Source organism: Microcaecilia unicolor, chromosome 4, assembly GCF_901765095.1.
Source record: "Microcaecilia unicolor chromosome 4, aMicUni1.1, whole genome shotgun sequence".
Classification (NCBI taxonomy): Eukaryota; Metazoa; Chordata; class Amphibia; order Gymnophiona; family Siphonopidae; genus Microcaecilia; species Microcaecilia unicolor.
Window position 1 is genome coordinate 245,815,349 of NC_044034.1, and position 26,542 is coordinate 245,841,890.

The 26,542-nt window shown below is 44.7% G+C and overlaps 1 protein-coding gene across 1 annotated transcript; it reads left to right on the forward strand.

Annotated features, from left to right (window-relative positions):
- Positions 1–23,351: 23,351 nt before the first annotated feature.
- Positions 23,352–26,187, forward strand: SOX21 (SRY-box transcription factor 21). The gene has a single exon (XM_030201378.1). It carries the CDS (start codon positions 24,019–24,021, stop codon positions 24,817–24,819), a length of 801 nt encoding a protein of 266 aa, XP_030057238.1. The 5' UTR covers positions 23,352–24,018; the 3' UTR covers positions 24,820–26,187.
- The last annotated feature ends 355 nt before the right edge of the window (positions 26,188–26,542 follow it).

Here is a 26,542-nt window from a genome sequence, read left to right on the forward strand (position 1 = left end):
CAGTATGGACTTTATTTACAGATGGTTATATATTTTCAAGTCGTGCTTTTGTTGTGTATATATATAATTATTTTGGTATTCATCACTGGACTCATGAATAGATGGATTAGTTTATTTATTTATATGTAACACTTTTTTTATATATGTATTGAATTCTTATATATTTTACTTTTAAAGATATGTTCTTTTATGGCTTTGGTGATTTTGATTTTTTTGTATGTGTTTTAAATACTTTGTTTTATAGACTCCTGAGGAAGGCGCGTGGTAGTGCCGAAACACAGCTGTGTTGAGTCGAATCATTTTCGTTTTTCTTGCAATAAATAATTGTGTCACAATCCCAGGCTTTAAACAAACAGTCACGAACTCTGGAACAACATGAGCCCTTGGCCTACTGTCGTCGAGGGCAGCAGGAGGCAAAATTCCCCAAGTAGGACTGGACAGGATTCAGGATGCACTTGGCTTGGCTGGAATCAGATTCAGGAACGGACTTGGCTTGGCTGGAACCAAATGCTGGAACAGACTTGGCTTGACTGGAACTGGATTCAGGATACTCAAGCAGGATTCAGGATTTTCAAACAAGCTTGGCAGAAACAGAAGCGAAAAGCAAACAGGGCAGAGACAAGCAGGAAGGGGACTGGAGCTGAAGACAACCAGGGCAGACACAAACAGGAAACAAAGCTAACCCACACAGACAAACAACAGAACTAAGGCTGAAGCTAAGGTAGAGGCGACTAGAACAAGCAAGGCAGACTGGGCAGGACACAAAGCTACTACTACTTAACATTTCTAAAGCGCTACTAGGGTTACGCAGCGCTGTACAATTTAACATGGAAGGACAGTCCCTGCTCCAAGAGCTTACAATCTAAAAAGACAATGTACAGTTAATCAGATAGGTCAGACAGATTGGGGCAACCTATATGTTCGAAAGTTTAGGTTCCGAACGCTGCATTGAAGAGGTGAGCTTTAAGCAAGGATTTGAAGATGGGTAGGGAGGGGGCTTGGTGTAGGGATTCAGGAAGACTGTTCCAGGCATAGGGTGAGGCAAGGCAAAATGAGCGGAGCCTGGAGTTGGCAATGGTGGAGAAGGGTACTGACCCATACAGACAAACAACAGAACTATGGCTAAAGGCTGAACCTAGCACACAAACAGACCAAGAAGAACAGAAGCAGAAGTGCACACAGGCACCCTAAACAAGGAATCAAGACAGAAGTGCCCACAGGCACACAGGCTATGAACAAAGCAACAAAAAATCAAGGCAGAAGTGCCCACAGGCACACAGACTAGAACAAGGCAGCAGTGCTACACTGCACATGGACTAACCTGGAGACCTTTGGCATTGCAAAGGCACTGAATGAAAGTGCACTACTTCCTTATAAACAGGACAGAGGCAGGAAATACACACAACGCCAAAGCGAGGCTTGAAACACAGAGGAAGTGGAAATCGTACAGGACAGAGGCAGGAAATACACAGAACCCAAAGTGAGGCTTGAAACACACAGAAAAGAAATCCTACAGACAGTAGCCAGCACAGTAGCTGACCATCGGGACATAAGGTGAATCAGAGAGGGATCACAACCACAGTCATGACAAATTGATTCTCAACAGACGTCTTCTCCAGTTTTTCAGAAGAGCCTACCTTTCCTACTTCTTGCTTCTGCATCTTTTCACGTAGGAAACTAGTGTACCTCCACCCTCTTGGCGGTATCTTCTGTTTACTAATGTAAACTGCCATCAGTACTCTAAGGGCCCAATATTCAGACCACGGAAGATAGCCCAGCTAACTCCCACAGTCAGCACTGAGCCTAGACATTCAATGCAGGTCTGCTTCCGATGACCGGCATTAAATATCTAGTTTATTTTTGGCTGGTTCAAACTTAACCGGCCAAGCCGAAATTCAGCACTGGCAGTTAAGTTTGAACATGCCAAAGATAGGCCCACTATTCACACAGTCAAATATAGCTGCCAAACTTAGCCAGCGAAGGACTGAAAAATCAATGGATAGTCGGTTATATCACACAATATAACCAGCTAGCTGCTAACTGCGAATTTTTAGCGAGTCATGGCTGGCCCAGTCTTGCTAAAATTTGAAGATAGCCAGTTATGGGGCATTTAACTGGCCAGGTGCCGATCCTGGCCAGTTAAATGCTTTTGAATATTGGGGAGTTAACGTTTATGTGCCAGTGGCTACACCAGCCACAGTGCTAGCCTAACTGCTAGAACGTAAATGCAGTAAGAGCGTGCGTAACTTACAATATACTATAACTCACGCCGTAATTGGGAGCCTAACACTGGCTTACCGCACGCTAATCTGGACCTACTGTTGACCCAACGCGGGCACCGGAGGTAGTTCTTTTAGACCTGGTGTGCACCATTTCCCATGCTAGAGAAAATCAGCCTGTATTTTTTAGCTTGACGCTAACCCAGTGGTAATCGGGCAGCACCTTGGTCTACCCGGTTACCGCTGGGTTAGCGTAGGAGCCCTTACCGCCACCTTAATGAGCAGAGGTCAGTGCTCTCCTTCGCATGGCCACATGGTAAGAACAATCCTACCGTACGACCATAGCTATTTTCAGCGTTTTTTACCCGCTGTGGTAAAAAGGGCCGCTAGCACAGGACTCTTTTTACCGCAGCTTACTAAAAAGACCCCTACATCCTAGCATTTACCGTGCACTAATAACCACAATAGTGCAAGGCATACATAAAATATGCCTTTAAAATAAGTGTTAGATTTGCAGTTAACACACCCTAAAATCTGTGTTAACTCCAAATCCTAATACCACAGTTTGCACCTGAGATAAAGACAATTCTACATGTTATTTCATGTCATTTTGTAACAGAAATGACAGTAAAAAGTCTGAAATGTTATTGCGTTTCATCTGTTGTTAATACTGCACAGTATTTGCTAAACAGCATGCACTATTGAAAAATAGTGCACGCATACGTTCATTGTTTTTCAATAGTGCACAGTCCTGACTTGGTTTATGGCTGGTTGTGCCACTAGGGCTTGCATGCACCATTGATGCTGAGAGCAATGCCATTGATATGTTAACTACTGGCAAGTTTTCCCAAGGTGGGCAGGTCTCAGATGAGGTGCCAGACAAACACAAATTATCCTTGTTGGCAGCAGCAGTACGGGATACTGTTGGCAGCAAAGGATCACATTTCTGTGACAACAATAAAAACACTGCTATTACCCTTGTGGAAGAAAAACCTGACAATTTACTTCCATATTTTGGCCCCAAAACTCAATAGATAGTTACAATAAAAAAATGTACAATGTAAAGCTGGAAGACGAGCCTCTCAGGTCATAAGACAGTGAGGGGGTCTTTTACAAAGGTGTTCTAGCGTTTTTAGTTCACGCTAATGATTAGCATGTGCTAAACGCTAGAGACACCTGTAGGAATATATGGGCATCTCTAGCATTTGGTTCCATTCTTTGGATAGCCTGGCTTATATTCCCACCTTTTTTACTTTTCATCTCTAGCATTTAGCACATGCTTATTTTAGCACACACTACAAACGCTAGCATACCTTTGTAAAAGACCCTTTAACAGGCTACTGGGAACAACTGAAGACTTCAGAGTAAAACCAGCTTTTCTGAAGCAGCTGGAACAAAATCCTCAAGATTTTTGACTGCTGATGTAGCTGCACAAAAAATGAGAGTCAGAAGCTGTAAAGATGTCTTAAATATTGGGAAAATGGGGGGTAGAAATATCATAATAAATACATAAATGAAAAGGAATGCACACAACTTGATCTGTTGAGTGTCAGTCAACTGAAATGGCCTGACAATGGGCACTTTGAATCTAACGATCACGTGGTATGCTGTGAAGACAAAGAAAAAACGGTGTTGCATTTATAATTAAGAAGCTTGCAGAAACTGTAATGCAATACAGTGCAGTCAGTGAATGCTTTTAATTTCTATTTGTCTACAAGGAACATCTATCAATGCACTTTGACATGGTTCCGCATTGACAACAAATAAATAAACTGAGTGTCCTTGGTACAGGCCCCTGATGGTGTGGATGTCATAAGGAAGGACCTAGTGAGTCACTTGATGTTCCTTAATAAAGACTATTTATCGTATACACGTCTCCCCTAGTTCTTTGAAAGTACCAGATTACCCTACTCCTTTCTCTGCTGTACTGCTTTGATGTAGGGATCAAGTGTTTCTCCACTTTTTGTGGCTTCCCCTGGGATTTACACCAGGTTTTAGTTGGTGTAAGTCCTCATGCCCAAAATTGGACACCAGAATATGTGCTAAGTGCTATTCTATAAAGAGTGTTCAGCCTGGAGCACCTGTTATAGAATAACCCTGAGTGCAAAATTTTCCATTGTCTCCTTTTTGGTGCCATTTACTCAATCTGGCCCCATATGTACCGATATCTCCCAGCTATTTCTGAGCACATCTAGAAATATCTTGCAATATTTTGTGGAACAATGTTTTTTTGAAAATTACTTTTTGACTTGTAATGAGTGAGGTTAATAAGAAATTTTTGTGCTCATTTTTTTCCTTACATATATTTTTTTTATAAAGTTCCCTTTGGTCTATTTGGTTTAAATTAGTATACAGTGACAAAACTATTCCAAATACAGCTTGATAAGGGAAAGAGCTATTCAAAGTTCTCTTAAAACAAAGTCCTCTAACCACAGGAAATTTCAAATTAGAATGACTCAAAGAGTGAACAACATGATGTTACACTCTATATACCACATCAGGAGGAAGGGCCATAATAGCATTGTGAGGCTCAAAGCTGAGGGGGAGGAATATGTGGAAGCTGATAAGGATAAAGCTGAACTGCTTAACAACTATTTCTGTTCTTTGTTCACGAACAAAGGGCGAGGGGTAGGTCCACAGAAAACAAATACAAATGGGGATGGATGGATGGTAGACTAAGACCCGTTCTCAGAGGACTGTATTTGTGAGAACCTAGCTCAACTAAAAGTAGACAAAGTGATGGGGCCTGATGGGATACATCCGAGGGTGCTCAAGGAACTCGGAGAAGTTCTGGCGGCTTCACTGACAGACCTCTTCAATGCTTTCTTAGAGTCCGAAGTAGTCCCGGAGGACTGGAGAAGGGTGGATTTGGTCCCTTTGCACAAGAGTGGAAGTAAGGAGAAGGTTGGGAATTACAGACTGGTCAGTCTGACCTTGGTGGTGAGTAAACTAATGGAAATGTTTTTAAAGCAGAGAATTGTGAGGTTTCTTGAACTGAATGGAATGCAGAACCCGAGGCAGGATGGCTTCACTAGAGGCAGGTTGTATCAGACGAATCTGATTGATTTCTTCAACTGGGTGACTAAACAGTTGGACGTGGGAGGGGCGCTAGATGTGGTGTACTTAGATTTTAGCAAAGCTTTCAACATGGTTCCGCACAGGCAACTCATAAATAAACTGAGTACCCTTGGTATGGGACCTAGGCTAACTGACTGGGTTAAAAATTGGTTGAACGGAAGGAGACAGAAGATAGTGGTAAATGGAGCTTGCTCTGAAAATAGTGATGTTATCAGTGAAGTACCGCAGGAATCGGTCCTTGGGCCGGATCTTTTTAACATCTTTGTGAGTGATATTGCGGAAGTGCAGTCTGGTAAGGTTTGTCTCTTTGCAGATGATACCAAACTCTGCAACAGGGTCATGCATTTGGATCACATGAATCCGAGGGAACGGTACAATATAGGGGGGTGAAGTGCTTCAGTGTACAAAGGAAGAGTGGGACTTGGGGGTTATTGTGTCTGATGACCTTAATGTTTCCAAACAGGTAGAAAAAGCAATGGTCATAGCCGTAAAGAGGACAGGGCTCTTCAGCTTGGAAAAGAGACGGATGAGAGGTCTACAAAATCCTGAGTGGTGTAGAACGAGTAGAAGTAAATCAGTTTTTTAGTCATTCCAAAAGTACAAAGACTAGGGGACATTTGAGGAAGTTACATGGAAAAACTTTTAAAACAAATAGGAGGAAATATGGTTTTGCTCAACAAATAGTTAAGCTCTGGAACTCTTTGCCAGAGGATGTGGTAACAGTGGTTAGCTTATCTGGGTTTAAAAAAGGTTCGGACAAATTCCTGGAGGAAAAGTCCATAGTCTGCTATTGAGACAGACATGGGAAGCAACTGCTTGCCCTGGGATTTGTAGTATGGAGTGTTGCCAAAATTTGGATTTCTGCCAGGTACTTGTGACCTGGCTTGGCCACTGTTTGGAAAACAGGACACTGGGCTAGATGGACCATTGGTCTGACGCAGTATGGCTACTCTTAGGTTCTATGTTCTTATGTCTGGTTATCCAGATTATAAGATCATCATGGGGGGAGACTTCAATATTATAGTAGACCCATCAGTGGATTGTAAACCCCATAAAAAGTGGGGAAAGAATCCAGATGATGGATATCTGGCAAATTTATCATCCCTATGAGTCAAACTTCACTTTTCATTCCAACCTTCACAATGTGTACACCAGGTTAGATTACCTATTGTTAGATACAATCTACTATTACTACTACTATTTATCATTTTTATAGCACTACTAGACATTCGCAGTGCTGTACACTTGAACATGAAAAGACAGTCCCTGCTGGACAGAGCTAACAATCTAATCAGGACAGACAAACAGGACAAATAAGGGATAAGGGAATTACTAAGGGGGGAATGATAAAACATACATGGGTACTTAACAAGTGAATAGGGGTTAGGAGTTAAAAGCAGCCTCAAAAAGGTGGGCTTTTAGCCTAGATTTGAAGATGGCCAGAGATTAAGCTTGACATACTGGATCAGGAAGTCTTTTCCAGGCATATGGTGCAGCAAAATAAAAGGAACGGAGTCTGGAATTGGCAGAGGAGGAGAAGGGCAGAGATAAGAGAGATTCACCCAATGAATGGAGTTCCTGGGGAGTAGTGCAGGGAGAAGTAAGAGTGGAGAGGTACTGAGGAGCTGCAGAGTGAAGCAAGTTGCAATAGTCTAAGCGAGAAGTGATAAGAATGTGGCTAAGGGTTTTGGTAGTGTGCTCAGAAAGGAAAGAATGAATTTTGCTGACATTATAGAAAAAGAAACAACAGGTTTTAGCAGTCTGTTGGATATGTGCAGAGAAAAAGAGAGAGAGAGAGAGGATTCAAAAATAACCCCAAGGTGATGAGCTAATGGGACAGGGAGGATGAGAGTATTATCCACAGAGGTAGAGAGTGGGGGAAGAGGAGAGGTGGTTTTAGGGACAAAGACAAGACGCTCAGTCTTGGTCATGTTTAGTTTCAGATGGCGGTGAGACATCCAGGCAGCAATGTCAGATAGGCAGGCTGATACTTGGGCCTGGAATCCTTTTCTCTCTGGTCCACACCACGGAAATTCAAAACTCAATGATTTCTGACAATGTGCTGGTGGCTGTCCTAACGTTGAGCATAACATCCCAACCCATAGAACTATTGTGGCGTTTGGAGCCTCACTTGTATCATGATCCAGACTTCAAGGGGTTTTTTTAAGGGCTAAGTGGTTGGAGTATCAGTCTGATAATAATACAGGTGATGTTGACCCTGTTACTTATTGGGAAGTGGGCAAAGAAGTTCTGAGGGGCCATATAATATCATTTACTGCACAGAAGAGAAAGGAAAGAGACGGGGAATTATTAGCACTATCAAAAGATCTTCAAATATTTCGCAGCATGCATACACAAAGCTTAGATGAATGTGGTTCCCCGAATACTGGGATTGAGAAACCCTGCTCTAAGGTGTACAAAGCATGGAACTCAGTGCTAATCCTCCTAAAGGGTTCATAAAATCAATCTGGCTAATGGCTGGTGATTTAGTTGGACAGCTGTGTTGAAGAGGGGAAAGAGGTTAGAGAGAGGGCAGTTGGTTAAAGATATATAATGTCAAGGGTTTGTGTCAATTTGTGGATATACATTGATGCTGTGTTTTGTACCTGTGGCTGTTTTCTCAATGAAATTAAAGTTTCAAAAATCAGACACAATACCTGAGAACTGGAGGGATGCCACTATATTCATGTTTGCATCCACACTGGAATGTGATAGAGAAATTAAAATTCAGCAAATTAGATATCAACTGTTGTTTCGTGGCACTGAGTTGAGTCATTTGTAAAGAAGCCAGGAATTATTACCAGTAAAAGTCACAAATTAATTACTAGTGAAGTCATCTCTGAATGTTTTAGTGACAGTACAAATAAGAGCAAGAAGTTACAAGTAGGATATGTTATCATGTTTTTCATTTATTTCAGTAGGCCATAAATCCCTACTGCCAAATGCTAGAACTCTCTCTTGGCCATATTATTTTTATGCTAATACTACACCCAGTCTGTTGAAGCTGGCATCTGTGTAAGACTGGAATAGTTGTGTTTGAGTAGAGCAGGCTAACAATAAAGTTCACATTAGTTTTTCTTTCTGGATTTAAGACACAGCCATATTCGTCTGGCTAGTAAATGGGCTTATTAGATTTGTGCTGTATAACTCCTTGAAATAAATTCAGATTCAGCCACAGTATAATATTATCTTCTTTTACAAATTATCAACAATAACTAGTAAAACCAAGTACATGTATTACATCTTTCATGTCTCGGGGGTTGGATATTGCTATACATCTTCTGTATTTACTGAATCAAAAACAATGCTCTAGGATGACTTTGGAGCAGGTGCAATGCCTTGAGATGACACTCCAGCTTATTTTCGAAAGAGAAAAACGCCTATAGTGCGACCTAAATCGGGAGATAGACATTTGTGTCGCAAAGGCGCCCAAATCGGTATAATCGAAAGCCGATTTTGGGCATTTCCAACTGCACTCCGTCACGGAAACGAATAAAGTTGACGGGGGCATGTCGGAGGCGTGGTGGAGGCTGAACTGGGGCGTGGTTATCAGCCGAGGAGAGATGGGCGTATTTAACAGACAAATGCAAATTTTGTAGCACTGAACTTGCAACAGTCATACATCTCATTTCTGTGTGTGACGTGCTGATGTCAGAATGCTTATATACAGAATGGAACAATACGGTAGCATGTTTGAACCACTGGAAGCTATGGGGTCAATATTGAAGGCAATTTAACTGGCCAGAAATGGCTCCTGCCAGTTAAATCACTTGTTTAGGGCTAACCAGCTATTTTTTAGTGGCACTTAACCAGTTAGTGCCACTGAAAAAGTCCAGATAGCACCAAACTCAAAACTGACTATTTTGGGGGTATTCCGGGGGGCGGAATCAGCACTCAACCAGCCAAGGTCACCGCATAAGTAGGACAATATAAACATCAGCGCCCCAAAGCCAGTTAAATGCTGAATATCGCATTTAACTGGCTATGCTTTAGCCAGTTCTGTGAACCAGAAATTCAGAGCCGAAGCTGGGATGTGGCCCACCACTGAATTTCTGGGCATAACTCCAACAGTGATCAGCAAAAGGATGAGCGCTGCTGGCTGAATATCAACACTTATGTAAACACTATCCCCCTCATTCTACAAGTTACTAAGAAATGGAATTCTCTACCAAAAACTCTCAGATACGTTACTGATGTCAGCCACATGGAACCCGAACTTGCTTGGGAAAAATGCGGACTACAAATGTCATAAATAAATAAATAACATGACACATAAAGTGCCAGTTGCGCACTTAGGGCCCTGTTTACTAAGCAGCGTTAGGAGTGCATTAACGTTGTTAGTGTATGCTAACCGCTAAGTCGTGTTTAGCCTGCACAGCTTTGCAAACAGAGCCCTTAAATTTACAGAATACTGCCATCCACATGCATACATGACAGTTATATACATAAATGACAGTGGCAGACCTAGGTGCTATTCTGTGGTTGCGTGCTGGAATGGCTTGGCGCGGTGGTTCCCAGGCCTGGTCCTGGGGACACTCCAGACAGTCAGGTTTTCAGCATATCCTCAACGGACCGACCGTTCACTTGTCTATTAGATTGTAAGCTCTTTGAGCAGGGACTGTCTCTCTTTGTTAAATTGTACAGCGCTGCGTAACCCTAGTAGCGCTCTAGAAATGTTAAGTAGTAGTAGTAGTAGCTGATAATCGAAAAAAAAGGCGTTTTGACCGCGATTTGGGGTCACTTTTTTTGGACCCTTTTTTTCACAAACAAGTCTCAACTGCCCAGATGACCACTGGAGGGAATCGGGGATGACCTCCCCGGACTCCCCCAGTGGTCACTAACCCCCTCCCACCAAAAAAAACCCCCACTTTACAAACATTTTTTCCAGCCTCTATGCCAGCCTCAAATGCCGTACCCACCTCCATGACAACAGAATGTGTTCGATCCTCTCACAGCCTTTCCCTGGGTCAGATGTGGCTCTCGGGTGCAGTACAGGGTCACATCAGCATTGCATTGTGGTGGGTGTAGGGTATTGGGCTCCGTGATTTCATTAGCTTGTGTTACAATCTCACGATGTTGGTAGTTGGTAGGCTCTTCTCCCATGGTGCTTTTCCCCCTGCCTACTGGGTCAGAGTGTGCCCTGTTGTGTTTCTTGTTGTAGTCCATGCGGTAGTGGCCATTTTTGTAAGCCAGTTTTAGTTCCCTTTCCTGTGGTAGCCACGTTAGACAACTTAGTTCTTACCTTGAATGTGGCTGAAAGAGGGCATTGTACAGCATTCTGCCAGCTCTGACCTATTGCTAATCTCAGTACCAGGGAGACTCGTTGCCAGTGGGGCACAACCTCTGCTCTGCAGTTAACTGTGAGTAAAGGCGGTTATTCCAATAAAGGACGTTTTCGGAGAGATTAGTCTTCAGGTGTCAACTGGTGTGCCAATGTTATATAGCGGCAACCAGTACTAGAGGCCTGCGTGTATGCAGGTCCCTGGAGCACTTTTAGTGGGTACCGCAGTGCACTTCAGCCAGGTGGCCCCAGGCCCATCCCCCCCCCCACCTGTAACACTTGTGCTGGTAAATGGGAGGCCTCCAAAACCCACTGTACCCACATGTAGGTGCCCCCTTCACCCCTAAGAGCTATGGTAGTGTTGTACATTTGTGGGTAGTGGGTTGTGGGGGAGGGGGGTTGGGGGGTTGGGAGCTCAGCACCTGTGGTAAGGGAGCTATGCATGTGGGAGCTTTTTCTGAAGTCCACCGCACTGACCTAGGGTGCCCAGTTGGTGTCCTGGCATATCAGGGGGGCCAGTGTACTACCAATCCTGGCCCCTCCCACGACCAAATGGCTCGGATTAGGACGTTTTTGAGCTGGGCGTTTGTTTTTTTTAGCGATAATGGAAACTAAAAACGCCCAGCTCAAAAACGTCCATTTTTTTCGAAAATTCGGTTCGGCCCGCCCCTTCACGGACCCGTTCTCGGAGATAAACGCCCATGGAGATAGGCGTTTCCGTTCGATTATGCCCCTCACTGTGACCTAAATTGATAATTTGGCCATTTAATTTTTATTTTTGTTTATTAGGGGCTCTTTAACTAAAGGGCATTAAGCCCTTAATGCATGGTTAACATGTGAAAACAGGCTATCATTCAACTGCATTAAAGGGTTTTGCACTAGTTTCCATTCAAGAAACCACACATCACAGAATTTTTCAGATTTTTCCTTCAGGGGGCGTGGCATGGGCAGAGAGTGGGCATGGAAATATTAGCCAGCTAGTGTGTTACACGTACCACATGCCAACTGGCATAGAGTTAATGTGGGACCAACAACTGCCTTCTAAATAAGAGGTGATATATGATTCTGCTGTAACTCTCAGCAGGTACCACACACTAATGGGAACATTAATGCATGATCTGCAATAAAAATAGTGGGAACGCCCCCCCCCCCCCCCCCAAAAAAAAAAAAAAAAGATGCTGTGTAAAATTTGCGAGTGGTAAAATCCCATGCTAAAGCCACAGTAACTGCAAATGTTTGCACATTTTAGTGTTGATTGTATGTGTGTATGATGATTATTATTTCATGTACTGTAGACATGGTAATTGAATTCTGATTATTTGATATATTTTAGTATGTTTTATTTCATTGCAATGATATAGACATTTTCGTAATGTGCCATGAACTCGACTATGCATCTTTAAAGAAAAATAAAATGACAGGCTGTGTGTTTAAACCATCTCATGTTCAAAACTCACAAGCTAGATGGTATATTAAGGGCAACATTTACTAACAGCACTTTCTAATACCGTTAATGCACATTATTTTATGCTATGGGCCCTGCAACAAATAGCATGCATTAATGCTATTAGCAGAAAGACCACCTGTTTTCTATGCCGATTGGCACACTTTTTACCATTGGATGGTTTCCTGAGATTATATAGAGATTCCTGAGGCAGGTCCTTTAGCCGAAACACAGTGCTGTGTCGAGTCTTCTATCAATAAAACTTCTATCATTAAGAATTTGAAGCTTTTGTGATTTGTCCCCAAAGAGTCTGGTCCACTTCCCACTGTTCTTTCTGCTTTGAGTCCTTCGTGGGATTTCAGCATTCCTTCACTTAGGTGGACCTTCTCTGTATTCTTAATGCTGTTAGCGTACACAGGGGTCCTTTTTCAAATGTGTGGGAAAAAGTGGCCTTAACGCACCCTTGGTCTGCGCACTAAGGGGCCCTTTTAATAAGCTGCGTACGCATCTATGCGTGCTCAATGCACGCCAAAATGGAGTTACCGCACAGCTACCACGTGGCACTTGCAAAAATTTCATTTTTGCTACGCGTCCGATACCTGCGGCCGAAATATTTTGGATGTGTGTATCGAATGCCTGCCAAGTGGCATTTGGTGCACGTAGGTCATTAACGCCCGTTACCACGTGAGACTTTACCGCTAGGTCAATGGCTGGTGGTAAGGTTGCAGACCCAAAATGGACACGTGGCAATTTTGATTTTGCCGCACGTCCATTTTTTACAAAAATTTTAAAAAGGCCTTTTTTACAGGCGCGCTGAAAATGGATTGGTGTGCGCCCAAAACCCGCGCCTACACTATCGCAAAGCCATTTTTCAGTGCACCTTAGTAAAAGGACCCCTAAGGCCAGTAAAATGTCCAATTTCCCATGTTTTTTTTTTGTTAATGGCCATGTCCTAATGTTGCCATTAGCATGCAGATGTTAAAACAAAGTGCATGAGCACTTACCGACACCTTTTTTGTAGATGGTAAGGGGCTCATGTGCTAATCATTTTCTAATCAGTTAGCGTGTGGTGCGCTAACTGATCAATACTGGCATGCCAACTCTCCACCCATCCCAACATGCCACCGTCTGCCATAAAAATATTTTTTAGTATGTGGTTTGCACATGCTAATCTCAGATTTACCACAGGACCTCACGCAGTAAACTCTTATAAGCTGCAGTAAACGTAAATGACTCGGGCTCATTTTCGAAAGAGAAGGACGCCCATCTTTCGACATAAATCGGAAGATGGATGTCCTTCTCCCAGGGTCGTCCAAATCTGTATAATCGAAAGCCAATTTTGGACGTCCCCAACTGCACTCCGTCGCAGGGACGGCCAAAGTTCAAGGGGGTGTGTCAGAGGCGTAGCAAAGGCGGGACTTCGGCGTGCCTAACACTTGGACGTCCTTGACCCATAATCGAAAAAAGAAGGATGTTCCTGACGAACACTTGGACGTTTTCATCCGGACCTGTTTTTCTTACGACTAAGGCACAAAAAGGTGCCCAAACTGACCAGATGACCACCGGAGAGAATCAGGGATGACCTCCTGTTACTCCCCCAGTGATCACTAACCCCCTCCCACCCTCAAAAAAACATCTTTCAAAATATTTCGTGCCAGCCTCTATGCCATCCTCAGATGTCATACTCAGGTCCATGATAGAAGTATGCAGGTCCCTGGAGCAGTTTTAGTGGGTGAGTGCACTTCAGACAGGCGGACCCCTGTTATGTTTGTGGAGGAAAAAGCGAGCCCTCCAAAACTCACCACAAACCCACTGTACCCACATCTAGGTGTCCCCCTTCACCTGTAAGGGCTATGGTAGTGGTATACAGTTGGGGATAGTGGGTTTTGGGGGGGGGGGGTCAGCACACAAGGTAAGGGAGCTATTTACCCGGGAGCTATTTATGAAGTCCTGGTTGGTGTCCTGGCATGTCAGGGGGACCAGTGTACTACAAATTCTGGCTCCTCCCACGACCAAATTGCTTGCATTTGGTCGTTTCTGAGATGGACGTCCTTGGTTTCGAAAATCAGAAACGACCATCTCTAAGGACGACCAAATTTAAGGATTTGGACGTCCCTCATGGTATTTTCAAAACGAAAGATGGACGTGCATCTTGTTTTGAAAATACGGGCTTCCTCGCCCCTGGACCGGGATGTTTTCAATGATGTCCAAATCGAAATGTGGACGTCCCTTTCGAAAATGCCCCTGTCTATAACACAGATTTGAAATAAATGTCTCCAAGATGGCGGTGCATCAGTCTTTGGAAATCTGCACACACTTTACACAATCCAAAGGACATCTCTAGGAAGTTCATCAAGCCCACTGAGATACTAAACATGGTTTCTTTCATGTCCTAGGCCAGTGTTTCTCAAGCCCAGTCCTGGAGTACCATTTGCCAGTCAAATTTTCAGGATATCCACAAAGAATATGTATGAACTTGATTTGCATGCACTGTCTCCATTATATGCAAATCTCTTCATGCATATTCATTGTGGATATCCTGAAAACCTGACTGGCAAGGGGTACTCCAGAACCAGACTTGGGGAAACACTGACCTAGGTCATAGGTCACTGCCAGTAACTGCTTGGTCAGTTAAAAAAAAGCATAAATGAGTGGAACAAATGGTTGAAGGAACTAGTATCATGTCTTCCAAATGTATCGAGGCTAAGTCATGAATGATTTAAAAAAACTAAACAGCTATTTCATTCAGCTGTTCACGCTACTCGTTTAAAGAAACATTTAAGGCTATATTTTCCAAGTGTTCAGGGTGTTCAATATAGGTCTATTCACATCTTGACCTTTTCTTATCAGTCAACTTCAGTTTGGAATAATTTGCCCTGAGCTCTAAGGTCTCAGACTAATTATTTACTGTTTATAAATCAACTAATGGCATTTTTACTTAATCAATTTTTCTAATTTATAATTTGATATACGAAGATGTTTATTTGCAGAATAAATTTTTTTGTTGTATATATCTATCCTAGGAATGTCTAGTTATTAGACTTTTTTGCAATCCAATTAGAACTTTCAAAGCTATGCCAGAATATAAGTACTTTGTATTTGTAGTTGTAAGAACATAAGAAGTGTCATAAAGGGACAGACCAAAGCTCCATGAAGCCTAGTATCCAGTCTTTAATGCTGGGCCTGGGAGAAAGGGGATGACAAGGAGACAGGTTGGAGATGTGGGCTGGGGATGGGAGGGGGAGGGTGAAGATGAGGGCTTATGCAGGGGCTGTGATGGGGGGGGATCATCGGGGAGACCGGAAGTCCGCCAGACCCCCAGCCCCCATTGCTCGGGGCAGGGGTTGTTGGGGCCTGGTGGTCCTCCAGCCCCAGGACCTCCAGCCTCTGTGTTTGACAGGTTTGGGCTTTTGACAGCCCAGACCTGTCAAACAAGTGCGGGAGGATTATGCTGAGCGCATGCTCAGGCACAATTCTCCCGCACTTCTACCTCATGATCAGAGATAATTGTGTGCTTAAATTTGCATGCAATTATCTCTGATCATCGGTGCGGTAAAGCCCCGTGCTGTTCCAGCGCTATTTTAGAGCACTGTTTGGAACAGCGCAGGGCTTTTGATCATCTGCTTGTGAGTGTCTAGAAGCCAGTGCTATCTACAATGTCAGTTTGTGCCCCTTCTACTGAACAAGGTGCCATGCCCTAGATTTAGAACTGGTTTGTCAGCAAACTTCGTGTTAGTTATAAAGTTGGGAAGATAAAATCTCTTGAATGAATGCAAAGTACATTCATGAGATATTCTGGGTAAATAGTGTATCAAATTTGATGTTTAATGCAGGGTAGCCAATTATAATGTGTGTTCTCTCTTTAAGTTTGTTTTTCCTGTTTCTCGGTGTGGTTATGGGGCTCATTTTTGAAACAGAAAAATATCCAAAAAGCAACACTAAGTGGCAGATAGACGATTTTTTGTGCAAAAGGTCCAAATCGCTATTTTTGAAACCCATTTTTAAAGATGTTTTACTATGTAGATCATCTGCAGTGCATCGAAATCACAAGGGGGCATGTCAGGGTAGGGGCGGGATATGACCATTCCTAAAACTTGGACGTTTTTTTGCTATAATGCAACAAAGCAAAAATGCCAGGGCTAAAAATTAGACATTTTGGTCTAGACCTGTTTCAATCATAATTAAGTCACAAAAAGGTGCCCTAAATGACCACTGGAGAGATTAAGCATGACCCCCTTACTCCCTTAGTGGTCACTAACCCACCCCCACCAGGGTTGCCAGGTGGAAAATTTTTTTCTAGCCCAATCCAGCCCAAAAACCAGCCCAAAACCCGCCCAAACACAAACCCCGCCCCTGACACCCCCACCCCCGCGTCATCACCCCCGCCCCCGCCGTCACCGGCCCCGCCCCCGCCGTCACCGGCCCCGCCTCCCACGTCACCGGCCCCGCCTCCCCCGTCATCGGCCCTGCCTCCCCGTCATCAGCCCCGCCTCCCCGTCATCGGCCCCGCCTCCCACGTCATCGGCCCCGCCTCCCACGTCATCGGCCCGCCCAAAACGTCACTAACCCCGCCCAAAAAACGTCACTAACCCCGCCCCCCCGCGGCCGAAAAAGGCAAAAAGCCGCCCGAAAAACCGCACAGAAACCCAAAAAGCCGCCCAAAAAACCGCAACCCGCCGCGGGCAAAAATTTCCCGCGGCGGGTCGCGGAAAACCGCCCAATTGGGCGGTAAAACCGCCCACCTGGCAACACTGACCCCCACCCCCAAAGATGTGAAAGAAACTGTACATACCAGCCTCTGTGACAGCTTCAGATGTTATGGCCAATTCTATTTGAGCAGCAAGCAGGTCCCTGGAGTAGCCTAGTGGTCGGTGCAGTGCACTGTAGAGAAGGGGACCCGGGGCCATATCCCACTCTATCTAGTACACTTGTGGTGAAAAGTGTGAACCATCCAAAATCCACTAAAAACCTACTGCACTCACATATAGGTGACACCTGCAGATATAATGGCTATAGTAGGGGCATACAGTTGGGTACAGTAGGTTTTTGGTGGGGTTCGGAGGGCTCTCCATACAAAATAAGGGAGTAATAGTGAGATGTGCACCTGGGATCTTTTATGTGGTCTATTACAGTGCTCCCAGGGGCGTATTCAGACTTCGGCGGGAGGGGGGTCCAGAGCCTGAGGTGAGCGGGCACATTTTAGCCCCCCCCCCGGCGCCGCTGACCCCTCCTGCCATTGCTGCCCCCCCCCCCCCCGCTGCCGCCACCACCACCACCAACTTTGACCCCCTCCCCCCTGCCGATGACCCTCTCGACCCCCCTCCTGCCGCCAACCCTCCCCACAGCCGCCGTCGCCTACCTTTGCTGGTGGGGGACCCCAACCCCCACCAGCCAAGGTCCTCTTCTTCCGGCGCAAGGCTTCATTCTGTTTCTGAGTCTGACATCCTGCACGTTGAATGTGCAGGATGTCAGACTCAGAAACAGAATGAAGCCTTGCGCCGGAAGAGGACCTTGGCTGGCGGGGGTTGGGGTCCCCCGCCAGCAAAGGTAGGCGACAGCAGGTTGGTGGCAGGAGGGGGGATCGAGAGGGTCATTGGCAGGGGGGTCCAGGGCCAAATCTACGGGGGCCCAGGCTCCCGTGGCCCCACGTAGCTGCGCCACTGCCCTAGGGTGCCCCACTGCTCTGCTAGGATGTCTGTGTGGCCAGTCTAAGAATTCCGGCCCCTTATAAGTCCCAATGCCTTGTTTCTGTGCGTTTTCCCCTTCGACTTTTTTTTTTTCAAAAATGGTCACAAAAGAAAAGTGCACTGAGCACAAAACATCTTCAAAATGTTTAGGAAAGGCTATTTTTGAAACAAAAAGATAGACGTTTTCTGGTTCGAAAATCGCAGTGCTTGCCACTCGGTTTTTGAATGTTTTCAGCAAAACATCCAAAATTGGATTTAGACATCATATTGAAAATGCCCCTCCTCACTTCCGTATACCATTTAAGGAATTAAAACAACACTTAGCAAAGTATGTTTGTTTGAATGATTCAATTCACAATTGAAAAAACACAACCGTAAAAATCCTTTGTAAGAAATGTTGCTCATGCCTTTCCAGTAGTTGTTCAAGGCCAGTTACAGCAGGTATTTCCCTATCCCCAAAGGGCCTATAATCAGAAGTATTTTCTGAGGCAATGAAGGGTTAAGTGACTTGCCCAAGGTCACAAGAATCATCAATAGAATTGTTTGTATGTATGTATGTTTGTATTTATTTATTCATTAGGATTTTGCTCAAACATTTTTCAGTAGTACATTCATATACAGTAGGGCATTTCCTTGTCCTATGTTTTTCTAGCTGGCCACTCCTGTCATTAGGGCTATGGTATTACTTTAACAGTCTTCAGCAAGACCTTATGCAAGCATCATGTTGCTATATGTAAAGAACAGAAACAGCTGAGGAGTGTCTTCAGGGGAGCTGAGTTTTAAAAATATGGGGCAAGTCCAACATAAATGTGCATACCAGGGGCGTAGCCAGACTTCGGCGGGAGGGGGTCCAGAGCCCAAGGTGAGGGGGCACATTTTAGCCCCCCCCCCCCGGCGCAGCCGACCCCCACCACTGCCACCACCACCACCACACCTTTGACTCCCCCTTCCCGCTGCCGCCAACTCTCCCCCGCCATCACTGACAAGACATCAGACTCACAGAAACAGAAGCCTTGCAGATCAGCAGTGCGGCTGCACCAGAGAAGAGGACTTCGGCTGGCGGGGGTTAGGGACCCCCTCCAGCAAAGGTACCTGATGGCGATGTTGGGAGCAGGAGGGGGAGATGAAGGGGTTGGTGGTGGGGAGGCCAGGGCCAAATCTACGGGGTCCCATGCCCCCATGGCCCCACGTAGCTATGCCCCTGGTGCATACCTTTTATCAATGCAAGACTAAGGGCTAGCCTTATTAAAATTAACCACTGTGTTAGGGCACAGGAAGGCCATTAATGTATGTTATTGGTAAATAGGTCCCACTGCATAAAATGAGACTTGCAGAAAATGCCTGGCCTGCTGTAACACGATAGCACCCTTTAGCACATCTTGCTATACACAGAAACATAGAAAAATGATCTATCCAGTCTGCCCATCCATGCCATCTACTTTCCCTATAACTCCCTTAGAGATGCTGTGCACTTGTCCCAAGCTCTCTGGAATTCAGCTGCTGTTTTCACCTCCACCATTTTTCACCACCCTTTCTCTGAAGTGTTTCCTCAGGTTACTTCTGAGTCTGTTTCCTTTCACCTTCATCCTATGTCCCCTCCTTCCTGAGCTTCCTTTTTATTAAAAGAGACTGATCTCCTGTGCATTTGTGCCCTGCAGGTATTTAAATATGTCTGTCATATCTCCCCTTTCCCCCATTTCTTCCAGAGTATACGTGTTGTGGTATCTGCTGATTATTACATGTCAAATGACCTTGATTAAATCAAGTTTTTAAAAATGAATAAAAATGTGAGCAATAACAAGGTTGTGACAGAATATTATATGATAGAAAACGGAGTTTTAGGGAAAAGGTCAAATAAATCAACTATGTTTAATAAAAGGCAAGCTGGTGTCTTGAGGAATCTCGATGTTTTAGCTGCCTTAAGACGTTTCCATTAAAAATGTATGTCTAAGTAAACACAATATTTTGACTGATTGGACTATTTTTCCCCAGCAATAGGGAAAGAAAGAACAGATCCTCGGTCTAGTTATCGCCTTAAGCAGTATATTTGCTTCAGTTATTTTCAGATGTATACTTTTCCTTTCGTGGAGCCGACTGAAATCCTTAACCGCGACAAAAAAAAGCAGATTAAAAAAAATGAAATCAGCCCCATTTAAGAATATTTGTTGTGCTAGTGAATAAAAAACCGTGTTTGGATATCAACCATTTTTTTGTACGTAGGTGAAGATACCGCCAAAAAAGGGGGGGTGTTCATAAATGTGACATAAAGGAGTCACAGAAAAGTTGTTAAAGATACTATAGCGTTTGGCAACTTTTGACAACCGAACGTGATGAGGAATCGCTGACTGATACTCACACAAAGAGAAATGTCAGCTGAGAAAGTTAGTGCATGAAAACGCTTTTAGTGCTCAAACAAAGCAATAAAATCACAGTGTGGCTCTATAAATACAGTCTGGTGATGAGTCCATTGAGTTCGCGAGTCAGCTTTTCAGGCCGCTGAAATGATTAGGTGCAGATCGCTATCAAACTTACCAGTCTTCAAATACTTCTCTACCCTTCTGAATTGTCCCCTTTTTAAACTTTTTTTTTTTAATATAATGACACAGGCTAGAAGGTGCAGTGTAATTATTTCGCCTATTGCTCGGTTAGACATTTGCATGACAATAAGACGTATTTTCCACCTAACTAGGGGAAAGGGATGAAAGGAGCTTGTGAATGGCTCGACAGAACAAAATCACGGGGAAGAAAGGGAGGGGAGATCAACAGCGGTCGAAAGGTAATAACACCCTTATAAAGTTGAAGATATTAAAGCACACAAAAAAAAGTGCAGTCTCTTTTTGCCTTGTAGGTATTTTTTGTTTGTTTGTTTGCTTTCCTGTGGGATCTTTATTCTGCTGTGTTGGCAAGAAAGGTTTAAGTTGACGAGTTTGTGTTGCTTTCACAGCAATTACTCGGAAACCGCAGCTCTATCTAAATAATGTAATCATATCCTAGGTGTATCCTATAATAGGCAGTGGCAACGGAGAATGTTAATCGAAAAAGGGGGAAAGAAAACACTTTTGAAATTAGATATTTTTTTTTAATCTGAGCAGGCTATACTGCTCATTGCAACTTCATATTTAACCCTGAAACCGTGCAGCGGGATAGCAATCTGTGAAACTTTCGTGCAACGAAAATAACGTAGTGCTTGCACGAGCCCTAGTGCACGTGCTATAGGTATTTTGAGACCTTTTTAAAACAAAAATTCCATATTCACGATTAACATTTTGTTGCGAGTCGGGTAGTTGCCGCACCAATATTGCTTCTAATTTGTAAGAATAAATGAGGTACAAGCCAGCAGTCAGCAGTGAAAGAAATGGTGATAAAAGAACGACCCCGAGGCTCCCGGTTGACTTTGGATTCCCCCCCCCCCCTTTCTTTCCTCCTTATGGTCGTTGTAGTTTGTCCTTCCCCGTGCTGCCTCTTTAAGAATCTGAAGAATCTGTAAAACCCCCAGCACTTAATATGACATCTTAATCTGTCCCTTGACAACTGATTGTGACTTCTCCACAACTAAATGGACGGGGGGGGGGGGGGTGGAAGGGGAGGGTCACAGGTTGGCAAGCAGAATATAAGGGCTGAAAACTGACTGCCTGTATGAGGTGGTATTATATCAATTATGATATGATCTGCATAAAGTATCCATTAAAATATACGTCAGCATAGAGTGGGTGTTATTTATCTACAGATGCAGTCTGATATTTGTACAGTGTCACCCATCCATCTTTCTATCACGCCAATATTTCTTGATTATTCATATTCTAATGAATTGTAATGACTTTTGTGTATTATCATGTAGCATAGCTATGTGTGAATGCGCACTTTATAAAAGAAATAGCGATCGATGTAATGTAATTTGAGGCGATGATCTGTTTAAAACAATTGGGTGCCGCCCCTCCCACCTCCAGTTTCAAGCCTTTAGACATACTTCTAATGTATGATTTTTCACCAGTGTGACAGCTCGCGTTACTAACGTGACAGGTCCCTGTTGCAGCAGCAAAAATGCACTTAAGGCGACAGCAGCCTGGATTGCAGATCTGTACAAAGTTATTCCGACGAAACGATCCTCAGCAGCTGAGAGGGATGTATGTCAACGCCGTGTTGTTTGCTGTTCTCAATGTTTCTAAGTGTGTGTGTGTAGTTCATGCTTTCACATACCAGGCTCGGCACGGCAAACTCAACCTGACCTCAGGGAAACCGGGTAAGCAAGTTCCCCTGACTGACAAGTTATTTGACACACTCACACACACATGTTTTTTCATCTGTGGAAAACAACAGGAGAACAATATAATCATGCATTCTAAATCGTAAACGTCCTGTTGATAAAGCACCATTAGAAATGACAGAGGCCCTAATGCATTCAGTCCCAAGTACCTGGAATTGCTTTTTGATTTGGAGCTGTACTGCATTACCGATTTTCCTCATCCCCTTCAAGTAGTTTCTCCAAGTTGCATTCATGTGTAACAAGTAAACACACTGTTTAACTTATATTACAACCAAAAAAAAAAGCAAACACTAACTTTAGAGATAACTGATTATTTTATTTTATAGTGAAGATTTCTACACTGGGGCTAGTTTTCTCTCACTTGCAAGGTATTTTGTTTTCCAAGTCTGCAAAGCTAGCAGTGAAGCCCCCTCCAGGACTGAGCTGGAAGCCAGCTGTCAAGACAAGTCGTGCTTGAGAAAAGTTAAGTACTTCAAAAAGGTTCTATAAAGAGTAGCTGAACTTGATTTTAACAAAAGAAACAAGAGTGCTAGAAATACTTGTAACACCCAACAGGTCAGAGCAAGAGCAGGGTTATGTTTCATGTTTTTTGAAAAGATAGATATAATCTATCTAATAAAATTGGAATGTCTGGTGTTTTGGGGGAGTCTATTTTCTTTATCAAGGAATTTCTGGGACTATAAATCCCAGCAACACAGCATAACTAATGATCGTACTGGACAATTTATAATCTTCACTTCCTTCGACCCCACACCTACCTCATCTGACCACAATATACCTTTGTATCTGCTATCAACCGAATTGGCCAACGTCTTTACGATACTAATGTAAGCCACATTGAGCCTGCAAATAGGTGGGAAAATGTGGGGTATGTAACCAATAAAAAAATAAATATATGTCCCCCTTTCATGTCTAGAATTGCTTTAACAAATAGGGCTTGATTTGTTACATTTTCCCCATAGACATAGGATGGGGGGAGGGGCCCTTAGTAAATTGGACCTGTAATTTGGAAGCGATTGAAGTGTAGCCCCGGGGGATTGTGTAGATCTCTCGCAGCCTACTTCGCATGGTCTAACGCAGAGGTGACGGTCCTAACGCGCAGGCGCAGTCTCTCTCTCTCTCTCTCTCTCTCTCTCTCTCTCTCGACCCCGCCCCCTGGATGGGGAGGAGCAGGAGGTTCTTGCGTCTGAACCACGTGTAGGGACAAAAGTGCTGATCGGAATCCGAATGTGAGAGCGCGATCCAGCTGGAGGGGGAGCTCAGCTCCTCCTCCTCCCCCTTTCGGTCCCGCCTCCCAGGAAAGGCGTCGCGTCTGGTGGGGAGGCGGGAGGAGGCGGCGGCAAGAGCAGCAGCGCCGGCAAACTTGGGGGAAGTTAGTTAAAGTGTGCGCGCGCCTGGCGGAGAGGAACGTGCTCCCAGGACCCAGCTCCGCCGGCAGTTTTTCCCCCCAATCCCACCCCGGTCACGGCCGCACAACCAGAAGTGAGAGAGGCAAGAAGGAGCATGGCGGCGGCTAGGGGGCAATCGCCGCACCCCCTGCGCCCCGGGGGAGCTCGCTGAGCTTTGGTCTAGTAGTAGCGATCGCTGGGTCTGGTAGCCCCCCCCCCCCCCCCCACACCCCAGGATCGGGCGACTCCAGAGACATTTTACGCTGGGGGAAGATTGATGCTTAGCTCTTGCGTGTCGGCGCTGTCGGAGATCGGACTGGCCTTCGCTCAGATGACCCGGAGCAGCTGCGGGTGGCAGATACACCGGTCAGAGGCACTTATTTCACCACGGTGCTGAGGAAGCTGAAAGCTGCGGAAAGTACCTACTGCCGCCGCCCCCCCCCCCCCCCCCAAAAAAAAAAAACAAGACGCCCCCCTAAATTTTGAGATCTGGGCGACCTGAACCAACACAAGTGGCAAGAAGCAGCAGCGGCACTTTTGACAGCTTGTCTGGGAGGCGCTGCTCAGACTCCTTCACGGGTTCCTTAAGACTTTGGGGGAGAGATTGTGTGGGGCGGGGGTGGGTGGTGGGCACGGATCGGAGAGGTGCCCGCTGCAATGTCCAAGCCGGCGGAGCACGTGAAGCGGCCCATGAACGCCTTCATGGTGTGGTCCCGCGCCCAGCGGCGCAAGATGGCCCAGGAGAACCCGAAGATGCACAACTCCGAGATCAGCAAGCGGCTGGGCGCCGAGTGGAAGCTGCTATCCGAGGCCGAGAAGCGGCCCTTCATCGACGAGGCCAAAAGGCTGCGAGCCATGCACATGAAGGAGCACCCGGACTACAAGTACCGGCCCCGCAGGAAGCCCAAGACCCTGCTCAAGAAGGATAAGTTCGCCTTCCCAGTGCCCTACAGCCTGGCCATGGAGCCCGATGGACTGAAGGCGGCGGCCGGGCTGCACGGGGCTGCTGCGGCTGCTGCTGCTGCGGCCGGGGTGCTCTCCGATTCACTGCTCTCCAACCCCGAGAAAGCTGCTGCCGCCGCCGCTGCCGCTGCAGCCCGGGTCTTCTTCCCGCAGTCGGCCGCTGCCAACCCCTACTCCCTCTTTGACCTGGGCTCTAAGATGGCAGAGATCTCCTCGTCCTCTGCGGTGCTGCCCTACGCCCCCTCCCTGGGGTATCCGTCCGGGACGGGCGCTTTCCCTGCAGCAGCGGCAGCTGCAGCCGCTGCCGCCGCCGCCGGAGGCCATGGGCATACCCATTCGCACCCGTCTCCGGGCAATCCAGGCTACATGATCCCCTGTAACTGCACGGGCTGGCCGGGCCACGGACTGCAGCCCCCGCTCGCCTATATCCTACTGCCGGGCATGGGTAAGCCGCAGCTCGATCCTTACCCCGCAGCCTACGCGGCTGCCCTATGACCCGACACCTCTGTCTTCTAGGCGCATCCCCTGGCATGCAGGCTGCGGACTGCATGCACATGTGTATATTTATGTACAGCGATGATTCTAGGAAAATGTGCGGATCCAAAAATTATAAATATATCTATATACTGAATGATGGAACTTTAAAACAAAAGAACACTGCAAGACCTCCACTGACAATTTTTAGAACGCAGTTTCAAAACAGAAGGCTGTCAGAGCTTCCAACCTGTTGCGTTTCCCGCAGAAACTGTACTTGAGAGTTTGCATGAGTCTAGTTAAACTACTGGAGTGAAAGGGGGCACATGAACCCACCTGAAAGTTACATTTTACATTTGTTGTTAGTGCAAAAGGTTTTACTCATTATCCGCTGGATTCCTGGACACAGACTGGATTTTGCAGATGCTCAGGGTGGGGGTGGGTGTTCCTACTTGTCAAATTCAGGATCGTAAAATGATAATGATGAACGCTAGATGCGGTATAGTATTTTATGATGAGTAAAGGACAGTATCTCCTGTTTATTAATGCCAATGGGATCAGATAGCTTGGAATATGTGAGATGAAGGATGTGGCCAATTTCGTAATTCTGTGTGGACTTCTTGGAATTCACTTTTGTCAGATTCTGGCATACAAACAGAACTCCTGTCTGGCAGATTACTTAGTTTTCCCAGAATCAGCAGATCTCTGACATTTAGGCTGGGCAAATGTGTACATTGATATGAAAATGTTAGGTCTCTGAAACAAAAGTGCTGCTCACCTTGCTCTAAATTTGAGTCAGTTTTAGGCTCAGTTTAGATCAATTTCAAACTTAATGAAATATTGCGGTGACGATTTCAGGATCGCAAGATTATCTAATGTTAAATCAGACTTTTTTTGTCTGAGTAATAATTGTATATTTATTATTTAGCAGGACTGAATTAAAACGTTTAAAAGGATATTCGTTTTCGAATGGCCCTTACCCATCAAATCTGAAGTGTTGAAATTGTATTTTGGAGTTCCTTAATGGTTAGGTTTATTTTATAGCGCACCTGCAATTTGATTGCAAACAATGATAAAATACATTTTTTAGAGAAATGTTCATCAGTTATCCATTTTTGTTTACTTTTGTAATGTGGATATCTTAACTAATATTTGTGAATGATGCTGGCTAACGTATTTAGTTTCATTTTTGGCTTTATGTAATATAAAGTTTTTTTTAAAAAAAGTTTAAATATTGCTTTTAACATTTACGTGTAAATGTTTTTCCTGTGTGATCTAATTTAATATTAGACGTCTAATATCTGTAAATTAGAATCTGAATAGCGCTCTGTTCATTTTTTTTGAACAAAGAGTTTAAATAAAGCCTGAAGAAGGGGGAAAAAAAAGAGAAAATCCTCTATTTCTTGTTGAGTATACTAATAAGATTTTTATCTGAATTGCCCTTACGTGCCTGGTCCAGGTGAAGTGTAAGGTATCCTCCAAAGGCTGCCTTTGTTTCACCTTTGAATGGATTTACTAGGAAATCTAAATCATGCCATTGTTATTCAGAGCCAAAAACCAGATTTATCACATTTTAAATCGTGAATAGGAAGGAAGATTAAAAAAAAATAACAAGACCTTGTATTATCTAAAAATAAAAAAATAAATAGGCATTCAGCAACCAGTATGAACAAAGTCCATTGAATACAGGAAGACTGTTCAAGGCATCTCGGAGGTTTCCAGTAACATTTTGAGAGGGAGAAAG

What these genes read in the sequence shown, in the direction of transcription:
- SOX21 (XM_030201378.1), top strand. Translation starts at nt 24,019, where the DNA reads ATGTCCAAGCCGGCGGAGCACGTGAAGCGGCCCATGAACGCCTTCATG.